Below are 22,147 nucleotides of genomic sequence, written 5' to 3'. Positions count from 1 at the left end.
TTGGGGGCCCTTTCCTCTCCCATCTGGAGGAGAAAGCAAGACCCAAAGGCATCATGCTAGCCAGCATGGCCAAAAGCATGTGGGGGATCCAGCAAGCCTTCTCTCCAGGAGCTGGATGTATTATTTTCAGATTCCACAGGTAACTTTCACTTCTCACAGCAGAGAGCAGCTCAGCCGCCACTGCATACCGTGCATAACTCCACAATCATCTGGGCAGCAAAGATACGTCATACCTGGCCCCCTAACCATCCTCTCCCAAAATTTCACCATCTTTCAGCGAGTCAGGGTTATTCTAAGGAATCCCACTTCTGATCCAAGTGATGTTGGAAGTCCCTAAGACCATCCCTGGGCTCAGTGCTTTGCTGGGAAGACTCAGCATATGGTTGTACTCACAGCTATGATTTATTATAGCGAAGGGATACAAAGCAAAATCAGCATGGAGTGGGTCTGCAGGAAATAAGGTGCAAATTTCCCAAAAGTCCTCTCGCAGTGGAGTCATACAGGTCACACTTAATTCCCCTAGCATAAGTGATAGCACATAGGAAATGCTATCTTAAAAGAAAGCTCATTAGCGACCCAGTGCCTGGAGCTTTTTGTGGAGACTAGTCATGTCATCACTCTCTGCCTGGCATCTCCCAAAATTGCAGACTCCCAGAAGGAAAACAGATGTTGAGCATAAACCACATTGTCTGTACAAGCAGTTTAGGCCCAGTGAGTCACTAGAATTAGGGTGGCTTGAACTCTCCCCAAGTCAGAGTTCCCAGATGCCAGCCAAGGGCCGACCTTTCAAAGGATAATAGTCATGTCTGTTGCCCCAACTATTTTCTGCGTATCATCTCAGTAAACTAATTTGTTGAAAATGAATGAATAAAAGGCCACCAAGAGGGGAATGATTACACTATGGTATTCCTGACTATAGGATACTCATAGTCACTTTAAAAGGAACAAGTTTTGTTGCAAATAACAGAAAAATCCATCAAACAGTGTGGCAGGAGCAGAGGTTCATTTGGCTCATGTACCAGAGCTCCATAGATAATGTGGTTCAGGACCTGTGCCATCAAGGACTCCAGCTCCTTTCTCTCCTGTTCATTCTCCTTAGTAAGCTGGCTTCATCATCATGTTTGTCCCAGGTGGTCACACATGGTAGCTACACCTCCAGGTCCTAGGTCCTTGGGAGGAAGCAGTGCCTGCATCAGAGGAGCAGGAGCCTCCTGCAGAAGTCAGGAGTAGAACTGCCAAAACTACCACTTGACCATCCCTAGCTCTACAGAAGGTGAGGAAAGGATTAAAGAATTGATAGCCAATCTGCACTGATTGCCACCTGGAGGGATGTCAGTGTTAAATGAAAATGTCACATTGTAAATAATCCACTTAGTAGGATCCTATACTTCAGGGTTCTCCAGAGAAATAGAGCCGAAGACCATCTATTGGCAGAATTCCCGCTTGCTTGGGGGAGGTTAGTCTTTGTTCTGTTAGGCCTTCAACTGATTGAATGAGGCCCACCCATAGGTGGAGGCTAATATGCTTTACTCAGAGTCCATCGATTTAAATGTTAATCTCATCCAAAAAAACACCATCACAGAAGCATCCAAAATAGTGTCTAACCAAACATCTGGACACTATGGCCCAGCCAAGTTTATACGCAGAATTAACCATCAAGATCCCTTATGTGAAAGAGCCATTTTTCCCCCATATGTTTGCACACGGAAAAAAAGATGTATTCTTTTCCAGTAACAGTCATTACCTCTGGAGAAAAAGAGAATTTTCAGTGGTAGCTAATGATGACTGATTTTTCATTCATTTTTTTATACTTTCCCAGTGCTTGGATTATCTTTTCTGCAATAAACACACTATCCTAACAGTCTTAAAAAAGAAGAAGAAAAATTAAATCAAATAACCAGCATCTTGCTCTGTTTCGAATGGCACAAAAGAAACTGAGTTTAAACTCACTAAACATGCTTAAAATTGGGTTCTGAAGTAAGAAAGTTGGTTGAGTAATAGGATGGCATTTTGGTTCATCGTCACATGCATGAGGGTGGCAGGGAATAAACAAACTGAGTTTAATCTTCAGACTAAGAAGATAGGTGGTTAAGGCACCATAGGCCTTGGCCTTCTGATTTGAAGGAGAAGATTTCTTTTGTTATTGTTATTTCTTTTCTTTTCTTTTGTTGTAAAGAAGGATACTCCTTTAGGAGAACATCCTTGTGGAGAAGCGCTTTACCAGGGCTTTTGAAACTTGAAGAACTCGTTTAAAGCCATTATCAAAAGTCACTGTTCTTAAATAGCAGTTTCCCTGAGCAGTTTTCACTCTGTATGGCTTTTCACAGTGCCTGACACCTAAGTGTTGTGAAGCTTGTCGCTTTCTTCTGGGCACATGGGCCAGTGCTTGCTTCTGTTTCTACTTTTAAATGATTAGTTATTTCTCTCAGAACTGAGTTTGTATGAACTCTTATCTTAAGGTTTTGTTCCTTCTCCATAGGACTGCCTTTTGTTTTTCTTCTGCAAAATACATCTTGATCCTTAAAGCAGTACCTTCCTTAATATGGTCCGTGTGTCTGTCTGTCCTTCCTTCGTTAACATATGTAATTTCTCAGCTGTACTTAGTATTTCTCAACCTTGGGTAAAAGCATTCTTCTTGTAGCAAATTATGTAAAATTGGTGTTTTCACTTGGAGAATACTATACCATATTTCTCAACTGATGGTAAATACGTCTTTATTTGACCTACAGCATTTAGTTTATCTCAAACATGGTTTGCTTTAAATCATCTGTATTTGTGTTTCGTTTCCAGTACTATAGGGATTTGTTGGTTAGTTGGTTGATTGAGTTTTTATCTTCACGTTTGCTAAAATTACTGAACACTGTATAACAGTTGTCTTGGGGTTGATGCCTTTTTAACATTAGATAATTGTGTTTCAACTATTTTTGACCACAGATGTATTTGACTAAAATGCTACTTGCTGCTGTATGTTTGGAAATACAAGATTGCTTTAAACAAGCAGCATGATTAAATAATCTTCTTATTAACAGAATACCCATCTAAACTTACAGATACAATTATCAGTCTTAAATAGCAGTGTAAAAGCTCTTAAAACAAGAAATTTGCAAAGCTAAATTCCCTACTTCTGTCTGTATGGATCAAGAAGTTGATGTTTTTGTTTTTCTTTTGTTCTGATTTTACAATTAAAAATAAGAAAAGATGTGAGTATTCGTATTCCAGGACATTTAATTCAGTACCTGTTGAACATTCTAGCCACATTTATGTTGTTTTCTCAACTGAAGGAAAACACACAACATAAAAATTGCAAGTTATGTTTTATTTGGAGACCTTACTGAGAATTATACTCCAGAGATAGCTCACAGAAGCTGTTCCAAAGAGGTGAGGGAGGAGACAAAATATATATGAATTTTTTCTGGGGGGGAAAAAAAAGCTTGTAGTCAAACATCAGAAGATTGCTGCTAATCACAAAAAGACAGACATCTCAAGTTAATAATTGTAGTGCTTTTCTATGTTTGGGAAGATGCAAGAGTCTGGGCTCATTAAAATTATTATTCCTTAGATGTACATCTTAACTATCTAAGGCCAGTATCCTGGTTTTCTCCATCCTGAATTCCCCTCCGGGCACACCTTTGGGGAGCTGCAGTGGCTGATGGCTTGGTGAAAGGCAACATTCTTTGTTTACTGAATGGCAGGTGACATTCTTTGTCCAGACTCTTGATTTCTTTCCATCAACATTTCAAACATAGTGTGATATCTGGTATTCAAAAAAATAAAATAAAATAAAGCCTGTCTCCAGATGCCCCTCCAGTAAGCACCTCACTTCTCTACTCGCCTGTATAGCATCATTCTTCGGAATAGTTGTCTCTGTTCACTGATGTCACTTCCTCTCTTCCCATCCTCTCATCTGAGTCTAGCAAGGCCCTGGTCTCCTCCAGACCACAAAATCCACTCTCCTCCAGCACATTCTAATTGCTGAATCTGGACAGTTCTTGGTCCTCACCTAGCGGACCCCTCATGCAGTTTTTCCCTTTCTCTGAAGAGGCTTTCTCCTCTGGGCTGTGGCTCCTCGGAATCTGCCTGATGCTGAAATGTAAGGTTGCCCCCGAGACTCAGCCTTTACCCTCTGCTCCGTCCACGCTGCTCTCTAGTGACCTTTGAGTCCATCTGTGTTGATGCCCAGGTTCCTGTGTAATGACTGCTCTGTAGTGGATTCAGCCAACCTACTCTTCATGAACCTTGGAGTTCTTTTTGGCTTTTTTTTTTTTAAATTATGATAGTTTACAAATACTTTCTTGGATTTACCTCTTTGTATTCTTGTGGGAGCATTTCTGTAAGTAAACAGCCCAAAAGTGAAAAAATAGGATCTAAAGATGTATGGAGCTTTTCAGTTCTGTCAGATACTCCTAAATGTCCTCTTTTCACTCCTGCTGACAGTATGAAAATTCCCATTTACCCATATTCTGGCCAGTGCTGAAGGGTTACAGGTTTCGGTAGGGTTTCAGTTCGGTTTTTTTTTTTTAAAAACCTTTCTGGCTTTCTTAAACTTTGCAAGAGCAAATTTCTACTAGTTTAAATATAAAGCAGTCTGTTCATCATTTTAAGTTCTCATATACCACAAGTCAAAGATCTTACACCCAAAGTCTAAGTAGACTGTGACACTAGGTCATTATTTTTGAGTGAAAATATGATTTCTCATATCTATAAAATGTGAATTTTTACATGGAGGTGCAGAATTGACATAGTGACGCATTTTTTTTTCCCCTTTTCATTTTAAGTGTCAGATTTGATTACTGGCTATCATTAACTTGAATTGCATAATCAGTCAGCCTCATTATGTAAGAACAGTGATTACCATTGTTTTTAAAACTGGTACTGTTTTCATGGTGGTTTTAAAATAATAGCTTTGAAATTCTTACAGAATTCTTCCATGGAAAGAAAATTAACTGAAATTAATGCTATTGTGAGGAATATCAACTTGAGATAATAGACTTGAAACTGGCAAGTCCCAATCAGTAATTTTTGGAAGACTTTAAAACAGGTTTAAAAGCTAATAGCAGTTTCCCTATGGTGATTTTGCCTGGAGAAGATAGCTAAGAGATGCAAGTTTTCTTTCTACTGACTTACTAATGGACACATTATTTTGACCAAGATTTTTCAGTTTAACTAAATTGATGAAACAGGTGTGCCCTGGGGATTCTTCCTGCTTTAAGTTAGAGCTGAATCAGCAGTGGGTGAAAACCTTTTGTTGCCAAAAACTTTTGGGTTCTCTCCAGTTTCTTTTTTACTGTGTAGCTTCATCGCAAGAAAGATAATTCTTTCATGTATTTGAACAACTTAGAAAGGATAAGTTTTGGCAAACTAAAATTTTTATAACAAGCTATTCCTTTTAAAACAAAAACTTCTGTTATTGTAGAAAAATCAAATATTCGTTTAAACCATTGTATGTTATTTAATTTGAAATTCAAATTTACAAACAGCAGTTGTACAGGTATTGTCTTTCCAAAGCAGTGCATCAGAGTGCCTTTTTCAGATTCTATAGTCAAAATGACCCTCTGAGGTTGTTGCTAAAGGATGCTTTGCTTAAACATTGTATTAAAGATCATTTCTTGAAAACATGAAGAAGTTATTTGCCTCTGGTTAGTGATTACCAAGAGGGTGAATGGCGTTTACCTGGTGGTAAACCATTTGAAATTCATTTGCCTTTCATAACTTACTGAAACTAATTTTTAAATTAGTCTTAGGATGTATTCTTGTTCACACTGGAAAGAAGGAGCATACATTTTCCAGCCTTTCAGAGCAGATGTGCCGTTAATAATAATAGAAGTTGCCATCTCTTAAACTCTTACTACCTTAAGTGCAAGCATCATGATGAGTCCCTTGTATTATTTCAGTTCACCTTTGTAAATAAGTCTATGCAGAAAGGACTGTTATCCCTTTTTGTAGATAAGGAAGTTATCTCCAGATAATTTTATGGATAAGGAAAGAGATTAAGTAACTTACTCAAAGTGCACAGCTAATAATCAGTAGGGTTTGAATCAGGTGTTCTGACTCCAGAATCTATACTCTTATTTTCTAAGGTCTGTTGCCTAATTTAATTCTCCATGTAAAAGCAACCAATGGACATTGTATGTGTGTACTTACTCTTAACCGAGTATCGTTGGAGTCTAGGCTCAGGCCTAGCTCTTTTGTTTCCTCATACACCTCTCGCTCGGCATTCTTATGCATGCTCTTGGCTTCAAATATATCTGTAAACTGGAGAACTTTCTCTTTGGCTACAACTGAAAAGATGTCTAAGACATCTTCGCTTGTTTTGTTTTGTCTAGCCACCTTGAATGTGGCAGGAGCAAAGCGGAACTTGTCTCTCTCCTGATCCATTTCATCCCTCCCCAGTAGCCTGCCCCTGCTTTAGTGTCCTCTGTCTTAGTAAGGACAGCTGCCTACTCACTTCCTGAAGCCTAGTGCCTGGGAGCCTTCCTTGACTCCTCTCCTCTCATCTGCACATCTGAGTCAGTAAGTAGCACCATATCTACCACCTTAGCATCACTTGAGTACATCCAATTCTTTCACTCCATTGTCCTCTTCAGACCACCATTACCTCTCAGTTAGAGTACTGTCACAACCTTTAAACTGCTCACCTTGCATCCGACTTGGCATTCCGTTGTCCACTCTCTTAAGTAAAATATAAATATGAGCATGTCACTCCTACTTAAACTCTTAAGTGAGTTTTCATTGTTCTCAGAATGAAATCCAAATTCATTAGTAAGATTTGTCAGGACCTCCCTAGTCTGGGTTCTTCATGATTCTTTAGCTTCTTCTCTTGTCCACTTTGACACTCAAACTATGTATTCTGAGATACCAAACTCTTTTTGTTTTCTCTAATGTGCCATGCTCTCTTTCATTTGATTCTTAACACACGCTTTTCCTTTTGTCTACAGTACTTCTCACCACCCCACCCTGAAGCATTTCATACACCATCTCCTCCTACACATCCATGAGGTTCAACGTAAATAAACTTCAGTTCCGATGGGGAGGCTTTCCCTTCCATAACATCAATCATACTTTTGTTTAATGTCTCTCTTCTTTGCTAGGTAGTAAGTTCTGTATAGCAGAGACCTCTGCTTCACCTCATTTCCAGCACCTGACATAGTTCCCAGCACCTAAGAGATATTCAGAAGGAACTTAAAGAACAAATTAGAGATACGGTCTCTGCCCTTAACAAGCTCAGAGTCTAGTGAGAGCTGGCGTATGGTAAAGAAAAAAGCTCAGTGCCTATGATCAGTACTGTAATAGAATGCTGTGGGATCACAGAGGAGTGTGTGAGGGATTAACTTTGCCTGGGGGAGCATATTCCCCATATAACTTTGTATTAGCGAAGAAATTGACTTAACAGCATTCAGATAGAAAAAAGGAGAGTTGTGCTGGAGCAGTGGGATTGATTCAGTTGCATTTGCCTTATATTTTGCTCATTAGTTGGGCAGGAGTTTTACAGTAGACTTTTAACATTCAAGACCTTCAGAAATTCTGAGCTAGATATAGAGCTGGGTAGTCAGCTCCCCATGCTCAAAGTTGACTCACCTTCACATCGTCCTTGAAAATTGGTGCTGGCTCTTTTATGTCCCCCATGCCAAATCATATATCTGTGTCTTCGATTCTGGTAGTTGAAATTGACAGTTAAAGCCATGAATACCAGAGATGCTTTTCATGTTTAGATTTTTTTTCTTATCTTTCCAGCTTTGACCGCCATTGAAGGCACAGCACATGGGGAGCCCTGCCACTTCCCTTTTCTGTTCCTGGACAAGGAATATGATGAATGTACGTCAGATGGGAGGGAAGATGGCAGACTGTGGTGTGCTACAACCTATGACTACAAGGCAGATGAAAAGTGGGGCTTTTGTGAAAGTAAGTGTTGCTCAGAAGGAGGCATGTCCACATTGTTTTTTGTCTCCGGTTGCAGTTTTTTTAAAGGCCTTTTGTAGCAATCCGTCTTTCATCTTGATCAGAAATGGTCATCATTGATGACACAGTTATAGCCTTAAAAAATGGAAGTAAGCATGGGAAGCACACAGGACACTTACTTCCAGGCAGTCACTCGGACAGCTCATCACACTCATGCCTTATTTAGAAATAAGTTTTCCATTGATATGCATGAGTTGTTCTCAAAACCTTTGGGCAGGCTGTTAAATTAATTAATGTAAAACATTCTGGCAATAAAGGAAACAGAACATTAGGGTGAAAGTTAATAGTGGTTTAAAGAACAATAGGTAATACCTTTTTTAAGTACTCTGAGCAAAATGCACCATGCCAGGGTAACATTTGACAAACATCGTATGTTTAACTGTCCTAAGTGTTCGTGTCATTACTGGGGGCTGACCTCTAAAGGCAAGCTGTGTTTTTAGGAAAAACTTTCTAACTAATAAAGAACAACAGGTAACTTTGAACATACTTCATTTGATACCAAATAACACTTCCAGAATAATGGCTCTAATATATAGGCTTTCCTAGAAGATAACATCATATGTAGTCCATCTTTGGATGTAGGGCCAGTATGATTAACTACTACAATTTAATACATTAGATTTGTTTTCATATTACAAGAAGAACTCACTTCTATTTCTATAAATACCAGTCCTAATGAAATACTCAGATGTCTCTTGATGAGTTCTAGATTTCTGTTAAAATGCTACATATTACAGTAGCAAAATATTTTTGAGACTTGTCTACAAGTCTGTGATTCTTGTTGTATCAGTGCAAAGGGAAAAAGTGGAGAACTTGAACGTTAATTCAGGATCTTTAATAAAATTCAATTTTTTTTTACTAATTTTTTTGTAATGTAATTAATCGAATACTTTCTCCTTATAGAGATACACAGCATTTCAGGTGAGGCTGAAGTGTCCTTTGACCACATCAGTATTTTTCTGAGTTTTTGTTACTGTCCTTCTGTTTTTCGCTGACCTTGGCCTATATAACATAAGCTCCTACTGAAATTTTAGTTGAATTATATAAAAACTTAGAATTACTAGCAGAAAAGTACACCTCCAAAAGCAGGTTGATGTTGCGTTCTCTGAAAGAAAGTGATTTCAATGAGTTGGTTTTTTTTTTTTTTAAGTCTTATCTTTTGTCAGAAAAAGGCCACACTTAAAACCATGTGTCTTTAGAGTCACATTTGGAAATGGTAAAAATTTGTGTTCACATGACCACCCAAAAGAAAAATTACATGCTGATGTTTGATAAATAATTAGCGCAGAATTATCTGTGTAAATGCAACTGACATTTTGTTTTTAGCTGAAGAAGAGGCTACCAAAAGACGGCACATGCAGGAAGCAGAAGTGATGTACCAAACTGGAATGAAAATCCTCAATGGAAGCAATAAGAAAAGCCAAAAAAGAGAGTAGGTAGCACGCCCAGCCCCATCCTCCCCCCAAGACAGGCCATTACTGAAAGAAATGGATAAGTACTTTTTTAATTTAATGCACTGCTAGAGACAAAGGATTTCTTAAGTTGCATTATAAGAAAGTTTAATATGATATATGGACATTAGGAGCATTGCTTTTATCAGATTTTAGCTTGTTAGGATACAAAGGTTATAAACACCGATCAAAAGAATGAACAGTGAGCAAATGGCAACATTTGATTAAGTTGTAGTAGTTTCTCAGAGCCAGGAATACATATCCTACTCATAATTTGAAGTGACACAAAACAAACAAAAGGAATTGTTGTCAGGTGTTTTCTGGGCTTTGTTTTTGCTTTATAATTTTCTTGTAGACAAAGTCTAGAATTTAGGAATGAAAGAACATAAAACATGTCATTGTCCTCTAACATTTTATGTCCCTTTAATCTCAGCTGACTTTTGTTACCATCTGTGCAAAGATTTTAAAAGACAATTGTAGTGGTTATCATTGAATTATTTACTGGACACCATATTATTATGGTTCCAAACAAAAGTTGGCAAAATATTTTCTATGTATACAAGTAACACTAGTAAAAATAAAATATCAAGGATATTCTATAGAATAAGGAAATTATGCTGCATTTTAGTAGATCTTGAAAAAAAAGTTTAATGGCAGTTCCAGTATATTGCTAATTTGTTTTTTCATTACTTATGTTTAAAGAGCATACCGGTATCTTCAAAAGGCAGCAGGCATGAACCATACCAAGGCCCTGGAGAGAGTGTCGTATGCTCTTTTGTTTGGTGATTACCTGACACAGAATATCCAGGCAGCTAAAGAGATGTTTGAGAAACTGACTGAGGAAGGCTCTCCCAAGGGACAAACTGTAAGTGTAGTTTCGACGAAGAATCTCTCCACACTCAGCATTAGTTTATTTTAACAACATGGTGTTCTCGTTGCCCTGACTTCTTTTAACAAGACTGGAAGGTAAGATACCTGTAAGTATTAATTTCATGGCAGGTCATTTTACCAATCTTCTTGGACAGTCTTTTTCCTTGGTTTCAGGACATTTATAGTCATTTAAGGCATCTTGCCAAAATTACATTTGTAGTTTTCCAAATTAAATCTGTAGAGAATGAAACATGCGGTGATTGTTTTGTTTTTTAACCTGAAATTACTCAGCATTGCATTTTTTCCCAAAGGTCAGGTGCTCCGCTTTTGTTAATCTTGGTGTTTTTTTTTAAAAAAAAAACGTTTTTATTATAGAAGCAGTGCATATCCATTATGAGAAACTAGAAACACAAACTGAAAAAACTAAGAAAGTAAACATCATATATGTACCCCCCCCAGACATAAGCACTGGTAATATGTAAGTGCATGTATACCTTTCTAGATGTTACTCTTCATGTAAATTCTTCATTAAAATAAAATATCAATAGATAAATAATAAGGACCTACTGTATAGCACAGGGAACTATTATCAATATCTTGTAATAACCTGTAATGGAGAACCTGAAAAAGCATAGATACGTATGTTTATAACTGAATCACTTTGTTGTACACCTGAAACTAACACAACATTGTAAATCAACTATACTTCAGTTAAAAAGGTATTAAGTAAAATACCAACCTTTTATTAAAAAAAAAAGTCATTGCCTACTATTATGTAACTTGCTCTTTTCAGTCAACAGTCTTTACCTTTCCATTCCAGGGAATTTCTACATCATAAAATACTCATTTTGACCCAAAATATTTTCTTTATACCTGTTTTGTACAAACTAGTATCTGGTCCAGGACTACACTTACATTTGGTTGTTATTTCTAGCATAACCCCCACCTTTCTTTTTTTTTTCCCCCTATATTAGAGTTAGGGCCAGGTTTTCTGCAGTATGTTCTACCTCAGTTTGTCAGTTTGCTTCCTCATGGTGTCCTTTAGTTTGTGTCTTCATCATCTATGTTCCCAAAAACTGGATCTCACTAAAGGCTGATGAACTCAAGTGAAATATTTGTAGCTAAACAATGTTCTGATTCCATATGGCATCGCGTCAGTTGGTGCATAATACCTACTTGATTCCCCATTAGTAATGGTAAGATTGACACTTGGATTTTTAGAGGCTACCACATTTATTTAAAATGCCTTCAGTAATAAAGATTTATCAAAGGTGTGGGATTTACTTGAACTTAAAAGAGAATTTCTAGTGGAGGAAGCCTGTTTTCAGACTATGCAAACAATAACAGGCCAACATTGTGTTCAATAGGACTGATACCTAACCAGTCTACAACTCTTATGTAGTCTTGATTTTGGTTTATAAAGAGGTTATATCTTAATTGTTCTTTGTTTTCAAAGCGTTTTCCCCCTCTTCTTTACATAAAGCAGTTTCTATAGAATTCACACATATATTCTTTATCTTCAGACACATTCTGCTCTGAGGAATGGTTTTTACTTTTAAGGCATCTTTTCTCTCTAATAATAGAATCTTACAATGCCACAGTGCTTTATACACTACAGAGCACTCTCTCCCCCTTAATTAATTCTAGCTGATGAAACAAAGCGCCGAGATCACAGTGGCTTCACACAACAGAGTTATTTCTTGTTCATGCCAGGTTCCCTGCAGCTCTCCTGCCTGCATTCCTCTCTTCCACATGGTGACGCGGGGTCAGGGGCAGCTTCCGTCATGTAGCTGTACGATCTGGAGCACGGGGCTTCCAAGCCATCATGAAGGGAGCAGGGAAGGCTGGAGGATTCCTTGGGGTGTTTTAAAGGGCCAGTCCTGAAAATGTCTTGCATGCCTTCTGGTCACATCCAGTGCACATGGCCCTACCTAGCTACAAGGGAGGCTGGGCAATGTAGATGAGCTGATGGAATAGAATAGCACCTGCCTTTCCAGCTTTAGTTTATGCGTTCACGTCATCAGGGATGATGCTCATAGGGCATGGGTAGAACCTTATTGATGCATTGTTTGGTAAGTTGGGTTTTTTAAGGAAAATTGTGTGAGCTCTAGCACAGTAAAGTGACCTTTCTCCCTCACCCCTTCAGCTTGGCCCCTTGCTGCCTCTTTTTATCCGTGGGATAGTTTTTTTTTTGGATATTTCTTACCCATTTTCATTGTGTATCCCCCTTGACATAGATACATACTGTGTTAATGTAATGACATAGGAGATTTTGTTTTCATGGTAGCTGTTCATCAAGAATCAAGTAAAAGCCATATTTAAGTGTGCTCAGCTTTGGTTTTCTAGTTAATGTTCTATTAAATTGTCTTTGATCTTCAAGCTAAACTTTTTTACCTGTTTTAAGTTAGGATACAACTTCACTGTTTAATTTGTAAAACTTGAATCCATTTCCGAGGCTTTTTAATTCCACGGTTGTGCATACTTACAGCCGTTTCTTTTAGCATTTAAAGATTGTTGCATCTTTTCATGGTTCATAAAACTGTCTGTCTTAGATAGACTTATACCAAAGGAAAAATTCTGACTTTTATCATTTTATTTCAGGCTCTTGGCTTTCTCTATGCTTCTGGGCTTGGTGTCAATTCAAGTCAGGCAAAGGTAATGCTATTAAAACTGTATCATATACTACAATTTGATTTGGGTAAATATGGGCCTATGTTCAGTTAAGCACCTTTTGTTCTTTCACAGGCCCTTGTATATTATACTTTTGGAGCTCTTGGTGGCAACCTAATAGCCCACATGGTTTTGGTAAGTAAGACTTAAGTAGAAAGCTAATAGCATTGAGTAGCAGAAGAATTTTTGGTTTATAAGTGGCTACAACTTTTCTAGCTTTCATGATTGAAATTTACTTATATTCATTAAGACCAAACATTTAATAGAATGTCCTTCGAATTCTTCTTAATGGATACAACAATTGAATCTACATGTGGATGGAAATTGGTAGAGACCACAGTTGTTCGTTAAAATTAGTTTGGCTGGTTGCCCTTAAAATAGAGATCCAATAAATGGCTCTTTTTCAGTTTTCTTTAAGTTGGAACTGTTTGTCAGAATTATTTTTTAGATCAGTTTATGACAGATTTGACATTTAAATTGATGAAGGACTAATTATACAAAGACTCAGTGTCCTATAAAATCCATTACAGAGTATCTCTTATGTGTTATCTGATAGCATTGATCACTTAAATGGCTTAGTGGTAAAGTATAGACTCTTTCCACCAGATTCTTTCCTGCTGAGGTGTTTAACCTGCCTTCTATTTTATAAACTGACTTTGGGTGAATCATCTGACCTCTGACCCACATTACTATGTTCCTAATAAAGAGTAGATTGAGCAGAAATGAGCCAGAAAGCAGAGAACCAGTCCAAAATCTGGGAAAGAGTCTACAGGCCTGGTCATTGATGGGATATGAAATTTAACAAAGAGGGAAAACCTAGTTTTCTGGCCAACTGGGTAGATCCCGGATAACTTTCCCTGTGTGTATTCCAAAAATACTTACCAAATACTTATCATTGGGATTCCAAAGATCAGTAAGATACAGTGTGAGGCCACAACCAGCCCAGCTTTCCATCTAGAAATGGAGACACAAGTAAGGAGATTATTACAGCACAGCATGAGAAGGTCAGGGAATCACCTAAAAGGCACCTGACCCACCCTGGCCTTGGAAGGAGAGAGATTGAAGGAGATATTCGTGAGGGGAGCAGCAGCTAAAAAGTTTGGCGAGTACAATGCCGGGTAGTTGATCAGCAGGACAGGGAGACAGGACTCACGTAAACAGCTGTACGTCACACCAAGGAGCTCGGACTTTGTCCTGTTACAGAGATAAAAGGCTGAAGAAGTTTCAGTAAGTGAAAAACAAGGCCATTTCTCTGATTTTCTGAAACATTCCTTGCTAATTTTGAGGGCTTTTCCCCCACTTGTTTGTTTAATCTCCAGAGACGTTTATTCCTCAAACAGTAATTGAAAGGTTCCTTTCCAATGAATTTTCAAGAACTATGAAATATTTTTTGACAGAAATCATTTGTAAACTATTTACTAGTCTTCTTAAATAGTGGCTTCTTAAATAGTGAGAACATTAAGTGTTGTACATGTTGTTATTACAGTTACTCCCTAAGAATTGTTAAGGTTTGTAATGTTATTTGAGTCTGTGCTAAATGACTCCAGAGAGCTCTGCTTTCTGTTTTCCTTCTCTTTATAATTAGCTGTCTTCCCCCCTATTCTGAAGCCACTTATTGTTGGTATTACTGTGCTCGTTTCTGGTAGTCTCCTGTCTTCCCTATACTGCTAATCTGTGCTGCTTTAAGAGCTACTCTGGAAGAGTAACCTGTTTTTGTTAAAATTGTGTCTAAGGTAAGACTGGAATCTGTTTGAAGCAAGATCGTAAGTAATTTTCTCTTACAGGTAGACGTGCACACTGCACACGTAAAGTTGGTGGCATCTATTTTGATGGCTCTCGAACTTTATTTCCTAGTTCTTAGCTGTCGTCTGGCTGTTGAAGTTGCTAAATAAATTACCTCAGAATGTAAAACTCTGGGTGAATGAGGTGGTTGTGTGCTTGGATCAAAGGACAGCAAAGCAAAGTCTGCATTTGATTAGATTTGTTTGTTCCCACAAGAATGCCCCTGAAGCATGTAAGACGTCTTCTTCTCACTCGGAGTTGTGTTACAGGGTTACCGATACTGGGCTGGCATCGGAGTCCTCCAGAGCTGTGAATCTGCATTGACTCATTATCGTCTTGTTGCCAATCATGGTACCTATTTTTTTTTTTTTTTTTTTTGCCTTTCCCTTTACCAAAAACAAAAACAAAAAACCCAGAATGCATTTTTTATACATCTATTTTTATTGTGCCACTTGAAATACTTTGGTTCTCTCAAGTGGAATTATATTTACACTAATTGATTAAGGAAGTACTTTTTAAAACTTTGCTCTCGGTTCCACTTACATAGGAAAAAAACTGAATTGAGTGTAGATTTGATTCTGTACTCTTTGGACTACCACAGAAGCAATTTCCTTTAACATGGTGTCTCAGCATTTGGCAGCTGGAATTGTACTTCCTTGGGACAATCCCTCTGACTTTCATCCCCATTATTACTTTGTCCCCGTTTCAGTTGCTAGTGATATCTCGCTGACGGGAGGCTCAGTAGTACAGAGAATACGGCTTCCTGACGAGGTGGAAAATCCGGGAATGAACAGTGGAATGCTAGAAGAAGATCTGATTCAGTATTACCAGTTCCTAGCTGAAAAAGGGGATGTACAAGCACAGGTATGTGTTTAAACATCTCATGCAGGATCTTACTGGCTTGTATATTACAGTGTCCAGAGGGCAAGCACTTATGCCTATAAGTAACATTTTCACAGGGCCCTTATTAGCTACCAATTAGTCCCATACTTTCAAGACCTTTCATTTGGATTTGTCTGGGATGTGGCCCAGGCATTGATGGTTCCTTAAGAGCTGGCCAGATGACTCTGCTGTGCACCATAGTTGAAAACTGTGGCTCAAGTGAAGCAGTGTCACAGTGATGATGAAGGCTCTAACTGGAGTCACAAGGACGAAGACTGCCACCTTCTCTGAATGAAAAGTCTCTGGAACATTTGGAATTTCAGATGCTCTTCAGAGCTATTTACTGTTCATGTTTCCTTTGCTTATCTTAGCCTGTAAGTTCCTCAAGGTCAAGGACAGAAGTAGGCTTGTTTAATGTAAACTATATGACACACATCAAAGTATCATGTACAATTTGTTGTTTTGTGGGTTGTTTTGATTATATTAAAATAAAAAGGAGAATTTTCAATATTTGTCTTTTTTTCTATTACATTTATAGTTCTTTCTGATTAGATGAGCAATAGATACTTTTTAAGAACAATTAATTTTAAGACTAAAAGAAAAGGAATCTTTTAAAAAAAAACTTAAGTGAATGATAGAGCAAAATCTTAGCTCATAGACATTACAATAAAGTTGTCTCTTCTGATTATACATCTTTCTTTAAAATGAGGCCAGTTAAAATTCGTAACAGTCTAAATGCTTACCAATAGGAAATTATGTAGTTCAAATTATGACACTCCAATATCATGGAATTCTATGCAGTCATTAAAAATTATGGAGAATACTGCTTAATGTAGAAAGCGGATTTCAGTGTATTAAGTGAAGATCTCAAGTTTTAAGTGTGTGATGGTATAGTGTATTGTTTTCTATCTTTTTTATTTACTGAATTATGACATGAATACAGAAGAGTACACAGAGCTGAAGTGTACAGCTCAGTGAGTTATCAGCAAGGGAGCCTCTTGTGTGGCGTAACTAGACCCAGAAGCCCCTCTCAGACTCTTCATCACTGACTCTTCCCTCTTGCCCATAGGTAACCCCCTGAGCTGGCTTCTAACACTACAGATTAGTTTAGCCTGTTTTTGAATTTTCTGTAAAAAAAAAAAAAAAAAAAATATATATATATATATATATATATATATATATCGTGCAGCATTTTTTTTTGTATCAACTTCTTTTCTCAGAATTATGTTTCTGAAATCAATCCATGTGTTTTCACATAGCTGTAATTCATTCATTTGCATTACTGTATAGCGTTTCATTGTATAAAACTACCATTGTTTATCCATTTTATTCTTCTCAGATTTGGGCAAATAATGTTGTGTGTACATGTCTTGTGCAAATACTGTCTGAAATTTTCATAGCTTTATTGGACTTGGTAACTGGTATAATACATTCCCTCACCATATTTTCATTATATTTAGCTCTAAATTTCATTGTGATTTCTTTTGACCCAAGTGTAATTTAGAAGCAAATTGCTTAGTTTCCATATACAGTCAGTCCTTCGTATCTGCAGGTTCTGCATCCACGGATTCAACTAACCATGGATCGAAAATATTTGGGGGAAAAATTTTTTTTTTCAGAAAATTCCAAAAAGCAAAACTTGAATTTTGTCACACAGTGGCAACTATTTACATAGTATTTACATTAAGTATTATAAGTAATCTAGAAATGATTTAAAGTGTACACGAGGTTGTGCATAGGTATATGCATATACTGTGCCATTTTATATAAGGGGCTTGAGCATCTGTGGATTTCGGTATCTGTCAGGAAGGGGTCCTGGGACCATTCCCCCATGGATACCAAAGGACGACAGTACATGCGAATTTTCTACTTTTTTGTTGTTGATTTCTAGCTTAATCCACTGTATTCAGAATATGCTCTGTATGATTTCATTTGTTTGAGATTTCTTGAGACTCGCTTGATGCCCCATCACTAGGCCTGTTTGGGCAAATACTCTGTATGTTAAAGAGAATACGAATTTCTACGGCTGTTGGGTGTAGTGTTCTATAGGTGTCAACTGAGTCATGTTTCTTAATCCTGGTATTCAGATCTTTTGAATCCTTACTGGCAGTTTGTCTGCTTTTTCTGTCCAGTGCTGAGACATACTATTGAAGTTTTTCATTCCGATTATGGATTTGTCTCTTTCTTCTTTTAGTTCTATCGATTTTGATGTATATGTTTTAAGCCATGTTAAGTGTATACACACTTAATATTGTTATCTTTTTGTTGCACTGACTTTTATATTGTGAAATGTCCTCTTCTATCTCCAGAAATATTTTTTGCTTTGAATTGTACTTTACCTGATACTAGCTTAGCAACACTACTTTCTTTTGGTTAGTATTTACACAGGATATCTTTTCTGTCTTGTACTTTCAACTTTCTAATGTTTAAGGTATGTCTCTTGTAAGCGTCGTATGACTAGTTTTGTTCATTTTTTAATCCATTCTGACAGTCTTTTAGTTAGAGTAATTAATGATATATTTGGGGCTTAATTTTCTATCTTACTTTTATTTTGTTTTTCCATGTTTACTTGTCTCTCCTTTCTTGCCCTCTTTTGGTTTGAGTTTGTCTATATGTGATTTAATCCCATATATTTTTGAACCCTACAAGATACTGTTCTTTAATATGGTTCATACAATTTAGATTGACTCACAAAGTTACCTTTCTGTTCTTTATTTTTTAGTGTATCTCCAAGCTTCCTAGGATAATTTTCCTTTTTCCTAAAGAACACCCTTTAGTTCAAAAGATGTGAATTTTTCATTAGTTTATGTGGAAATGCGTTTATTTCACCTCTGTTTCAAAAGAATGCTTTGGAACTAAAAGCAGACATTTTTAGTTTTTTTTTTAATGTAGGTTAAAACTGAGTAAAGTCTAAAGGAATTAAGACTAAAGGTTTAATTTTCTGTTACGAACAGAAACCTTTTTGTGACCAAATGGTCTTGCTGGCCTAATTTAATTACAAGCCAGATGCAGGTGCTCCTGTTTACTTTGGTCTCCTTTTTGTTAATTTTCAGGTTGGTCTGGGACAACTTCATCTGCACGGAGGGCGTGGAGTAGAACAAAATCATCAGGTAACTTGCTGTTCTTGGGGCTTTGCATTTCATATTGTAGCAAGAAATGATGCTCCAGATGTCTTTCCTGCAAAGTCAGTGGCAGTACAAGCTTTGTTCTTGAGACAACCATCACAGACAAGCTTTCAGGCCCTCACCCCCAAGGAGACTGAAGGACAGAAATGTGATCATAACTCATAGTGGGGGGAAAGGGTTTATTTATTCTGAAACCTAGTTCTCAGTACTGCCAAAAATACATAAACAATGTCTTGTTTTCTGTAGGTATGTGATAGAAGTATGTCTTAAAACTCCTATTGGAAGATATTTCATAGAACTGAGGAAAATCCAGTGTTAAATCTGTGAGAAATCAGGAATACACAACTCTAACAGTCAGGTGTATATCCAGTCACCCGCCTATGTCAGCTTTTTGTCCCGAGCATCGCTCATCTCTTGCCTTCTTCCTGTCAGTACACCTGTCGCTCATGTGACTCATCTCCTGCTTGCATTTCCTAAGCAGTAGCCTGTCTTCGTAAATGGTGCATCTGATTGTGCAGTTCCCTTGCTTAGAACTCTTTTGAGTGGTCTACAACTTCTAGCAGCTTGAAAACCAAAACCTTTCAGCTTTAGTATGACCTCCAAGGCCCTGTACCAGTCTCTGTTTACCTCACCAGCCCCTTGCTTTCTGCTTTTCTCAGGTCTTTGAGAATATTAAGAACCTCAGGACTTCTGGAAGGCTATTCCCTCTGCCTAGAGTGAATATTATTATCCTTTCTTCACACAGCAGTTCCTCCTCATCCTCCAGAAATCAACTCCAGTATCTCTTCCCGACATGTCTCCCCTGACCCTGACCACTCAGACCACTCACCCCACTCAGAGACTAGGTCATGTACTACCACAGTTATGATTTCTGAAAATATGTATTCCTATGGCCTCTGTCCATTGTAAATTGGTTAATTATATAACTGAATTGTTTCCCCTGCTAGACTATAAGGTCCTAAAGAGCGTGAACTATGTCTGCCTTGTTTACCACTTCATTCCCAGCACCTGACAGTGCCTGGCATGTAGTACGTCCTCAGTAAATGTTTGTCAGGCTAATAAAGTTCTGTTTTTCTACTGTGCCTGTTAAATATTCTAATTAAGGTTATTTCATACACCATGTTGCTTCAACTTTATGAATTAGATTGTAACAAAATACACTTATCACTAAAACTATATCAAATATCAGTGCTTTTTAAAAATTATTATTCAGGTGGCATCTTGACAGCTTTCGATATCTAGGTTATTAAAATTGTATGTTATTAGGCCAATGAAGCATCAGGTGAACTGGTTAGTAGGAATGTCAAGTGCGAGAACAGAGTTCTGTGTAGGAGTTGGCTGCATACCTTTACACCACAAGTTTTGGGATATTCTTGGTGGTGTATGCTGCCTACCTGTGAAGCAATCACACAATGATAAATTTTCACTGAAGAAAAGGAGTTCCCAGTATGTAATTGCATTAATTCAACCAATATTTGAGTACCACTTGTCCCATTCATTACAAGACGTTCAGGATACAATGCTAGACAAACCAGCTTTGGTCCTTACCTTTACAGAGCTTCACGTTTAATAGAAGCATTAGGTACTTTTTAAATAATCACAAATATAATGTAATAAATTGTGATTGTTGTTACGAAGGAGAATTAAAGAGTCCAGTGATAGGTTAATGAGTGGGAAGGGCCACTTGTCTCTAAAGGGATGTGGATGACATTTAAGTTGAACCTTGGAGGTAAAATCATTCCAGGCCAAAAAAAAATCAGCATGTATATAGGTCCTGAGTCAGGAAGGAACATGGCTGGTGTACCCAGTGTGCAGGGAGCAAGATGAAGCAGTACTGATATTAACAGTGTCTGATCACGTCAGTATATTCCCCCCAACACTTTAAGGGCTGCAAGGACCATCATGTTGAGGTTTGGATGACCCCATGGAAAGCAGAGATCAGGGAGGGGAGCGTTCCAGAAGTTCAGATGAGGGATAATGCAGCTTAGACTAGAGTGGTGGAAATGGAGGATAGTAGATGGATTCAGGATGTACTTGGTGGTCAAAGTACCAGACTTAGTGATGGTCTGGATATGAGAGGGAAGCAGGGTGGGTACCTTGGGCAACCAACAGGTGTTATGTTGCCATTTACTTAAACTACTATACTGCAGTTTAACAAGATTTTTTAAATGACCTGAAATAAATATCTGATTTAAAGCCAAGGGCAGATTCTACTAATAACTAATTATTTTCATAAATTCTCTTCTCACAGAGAGCATTTGACTACTTCAATTTAGCAGCTAATGCTGGGAATTCCCATGCCATGGCCTTCCTGGGAAAGGTACTGTACCTCCTGTGAATGTGTTCTGTGATAGCAGGTGGTGTTTGCACAGCAAGCACATGTTGTGTTCATCACCTGCAACTTACCAAAAAAAGGCTGGAGATAAAATTTCCAATGCAAGCGTATTATATCTTGCCTGAAGGTAACTGCTATTTCGAGGCATTTTCTTAGGTAACTTAAAAGTAACATAGCATTTACTTATCAGTAGGTTAATTCTCCATTGAAATTAGCTATTACTACATGCACTCCTACTTTTTGTGTATCATATGCAATAATAAGGAAATTATTCTTTACATTGTACAGTTTTTCCTAAGTCTGTCATAATTGGCTGTTTACTTCCATGCTGAATAGAGGCAGAGTGTATTGAAATTTGTCCGCAGACCTTTTAATTGTCTTAAATATGATATCCATCACTCACCTCAATGCAGTTCTTTTCTCAAGCAGGGAAACATTTAAGTCTAGGAACTTAATGAAAGATTCCATATGTCATGATATAATCTCAAAACTTCTTTTTCATTATTTTGAAAGCTAACACAGTGTAAACCATTGGGTATTTTCATGTGTAACCAAGTCCTAAGATTAGGAGGCTCAGGTAGAATATATCACAAAATATTTTACAAAGACAAAAATCTAGTCAGTGTTTGCCGCATGATCACAACTAGTCAGTTGGGGCCTGAAAACTTTACATTTAGACACTCTGTTACAGCACAGAAATTGATAGTGCCTGTCTATTTTTATTAGCAGTTAAGAACTTTTCATTCCAGCCCTCTTAATTCTTGCACTGACTTACTAATTTTCCCTATCTCAAAAAAAGATTTCCTTTACTTATTTCCTTAATATGTACATGGATGAAAACAGTACTAGTCATTCTGTTTTTCTTCTTTCTTAACCCTTTTATCAGGTTCATACCTGATACTCAAAAATCATTCAGTGCTTGAAACCTAAAACAACCTTCTAGTTCTCTCTCTTCCTGAACTTGAGACCTCCCCTTTATCTTACCTGGGAAGGCAGTGATAGAGGAGGTGGGGAGGTGGACATTGGCTATCAGCTCTTCTTTTCCTGCTTTGATCTCTGATCCCAAGCAATTTATC

At 37.7% G+C, this 22,147-nt stretch overlaps 1 protein-coding gene across 1 annotated transcript in view; it reads left to right on the top strand.

Annotated features, from left to right (window-relative positions):
- SEL1L (SEL1L adaptor subunit of ERAD E3 ubiquitin ligase) overlaps positions 1–22,147 on the top strand; it is a 50,986-nt gene that overhangs the window by 13,615 nt on the left and 15,224 nt on the right. The window contains exons 4-12 of the mRNA XM_006184269.3: positions 7,732–7,899; positions 9,283–9,388; positions 10,110–10,272; positions 12,879–12,932; positions 13,023–13,082; positions 14,999–15,080; positions 15,439–15,593; positions 18,665–18,721; positions 20,988–21,056. Of these exons, the coding sequence (XP_006184331.1) occupies positions 7,732–7,899; positions 9,283–9,388; positions 10,110–10,272; positions 12,879–12,932; positions 13,023–13,082; positions 14,999–15,080; positions 15,439–15,593; positions 18,665–18,721; positions 20,988–21,056 (914 nt within the window). The remainder of the gene's footprint in view (positions 1–7,731; positions 7,900–9,282; positions 9,389–10,109; positions 10,273–12,878; positions 12,933–13,022; positions 13,083–14,998; positions 15,081–15,438; positions 15,594–18,664; positions 18,722–20,987; positions 21,057–22,147) is intronic.

This window comes from Camelus ferus, chromosome 6 (assembly GCF_009834535.1).
Source record: "Camelus ferus isolate YT-003-E chromosome 6, BCGSAC_Cfer_1.0, whole genome shotgun sequence".
In the NCBI taxonomy this organism is placed as follows: domain Eukaryota; kingdom Metazoa; phylum Chordata; class Mammalia; order Artiodactyla; family Camelidae; genus Camelus; species Camelus ferus.
This window is presented reverse-complemented; position numbering and strand designations above follow the sequence as displayed.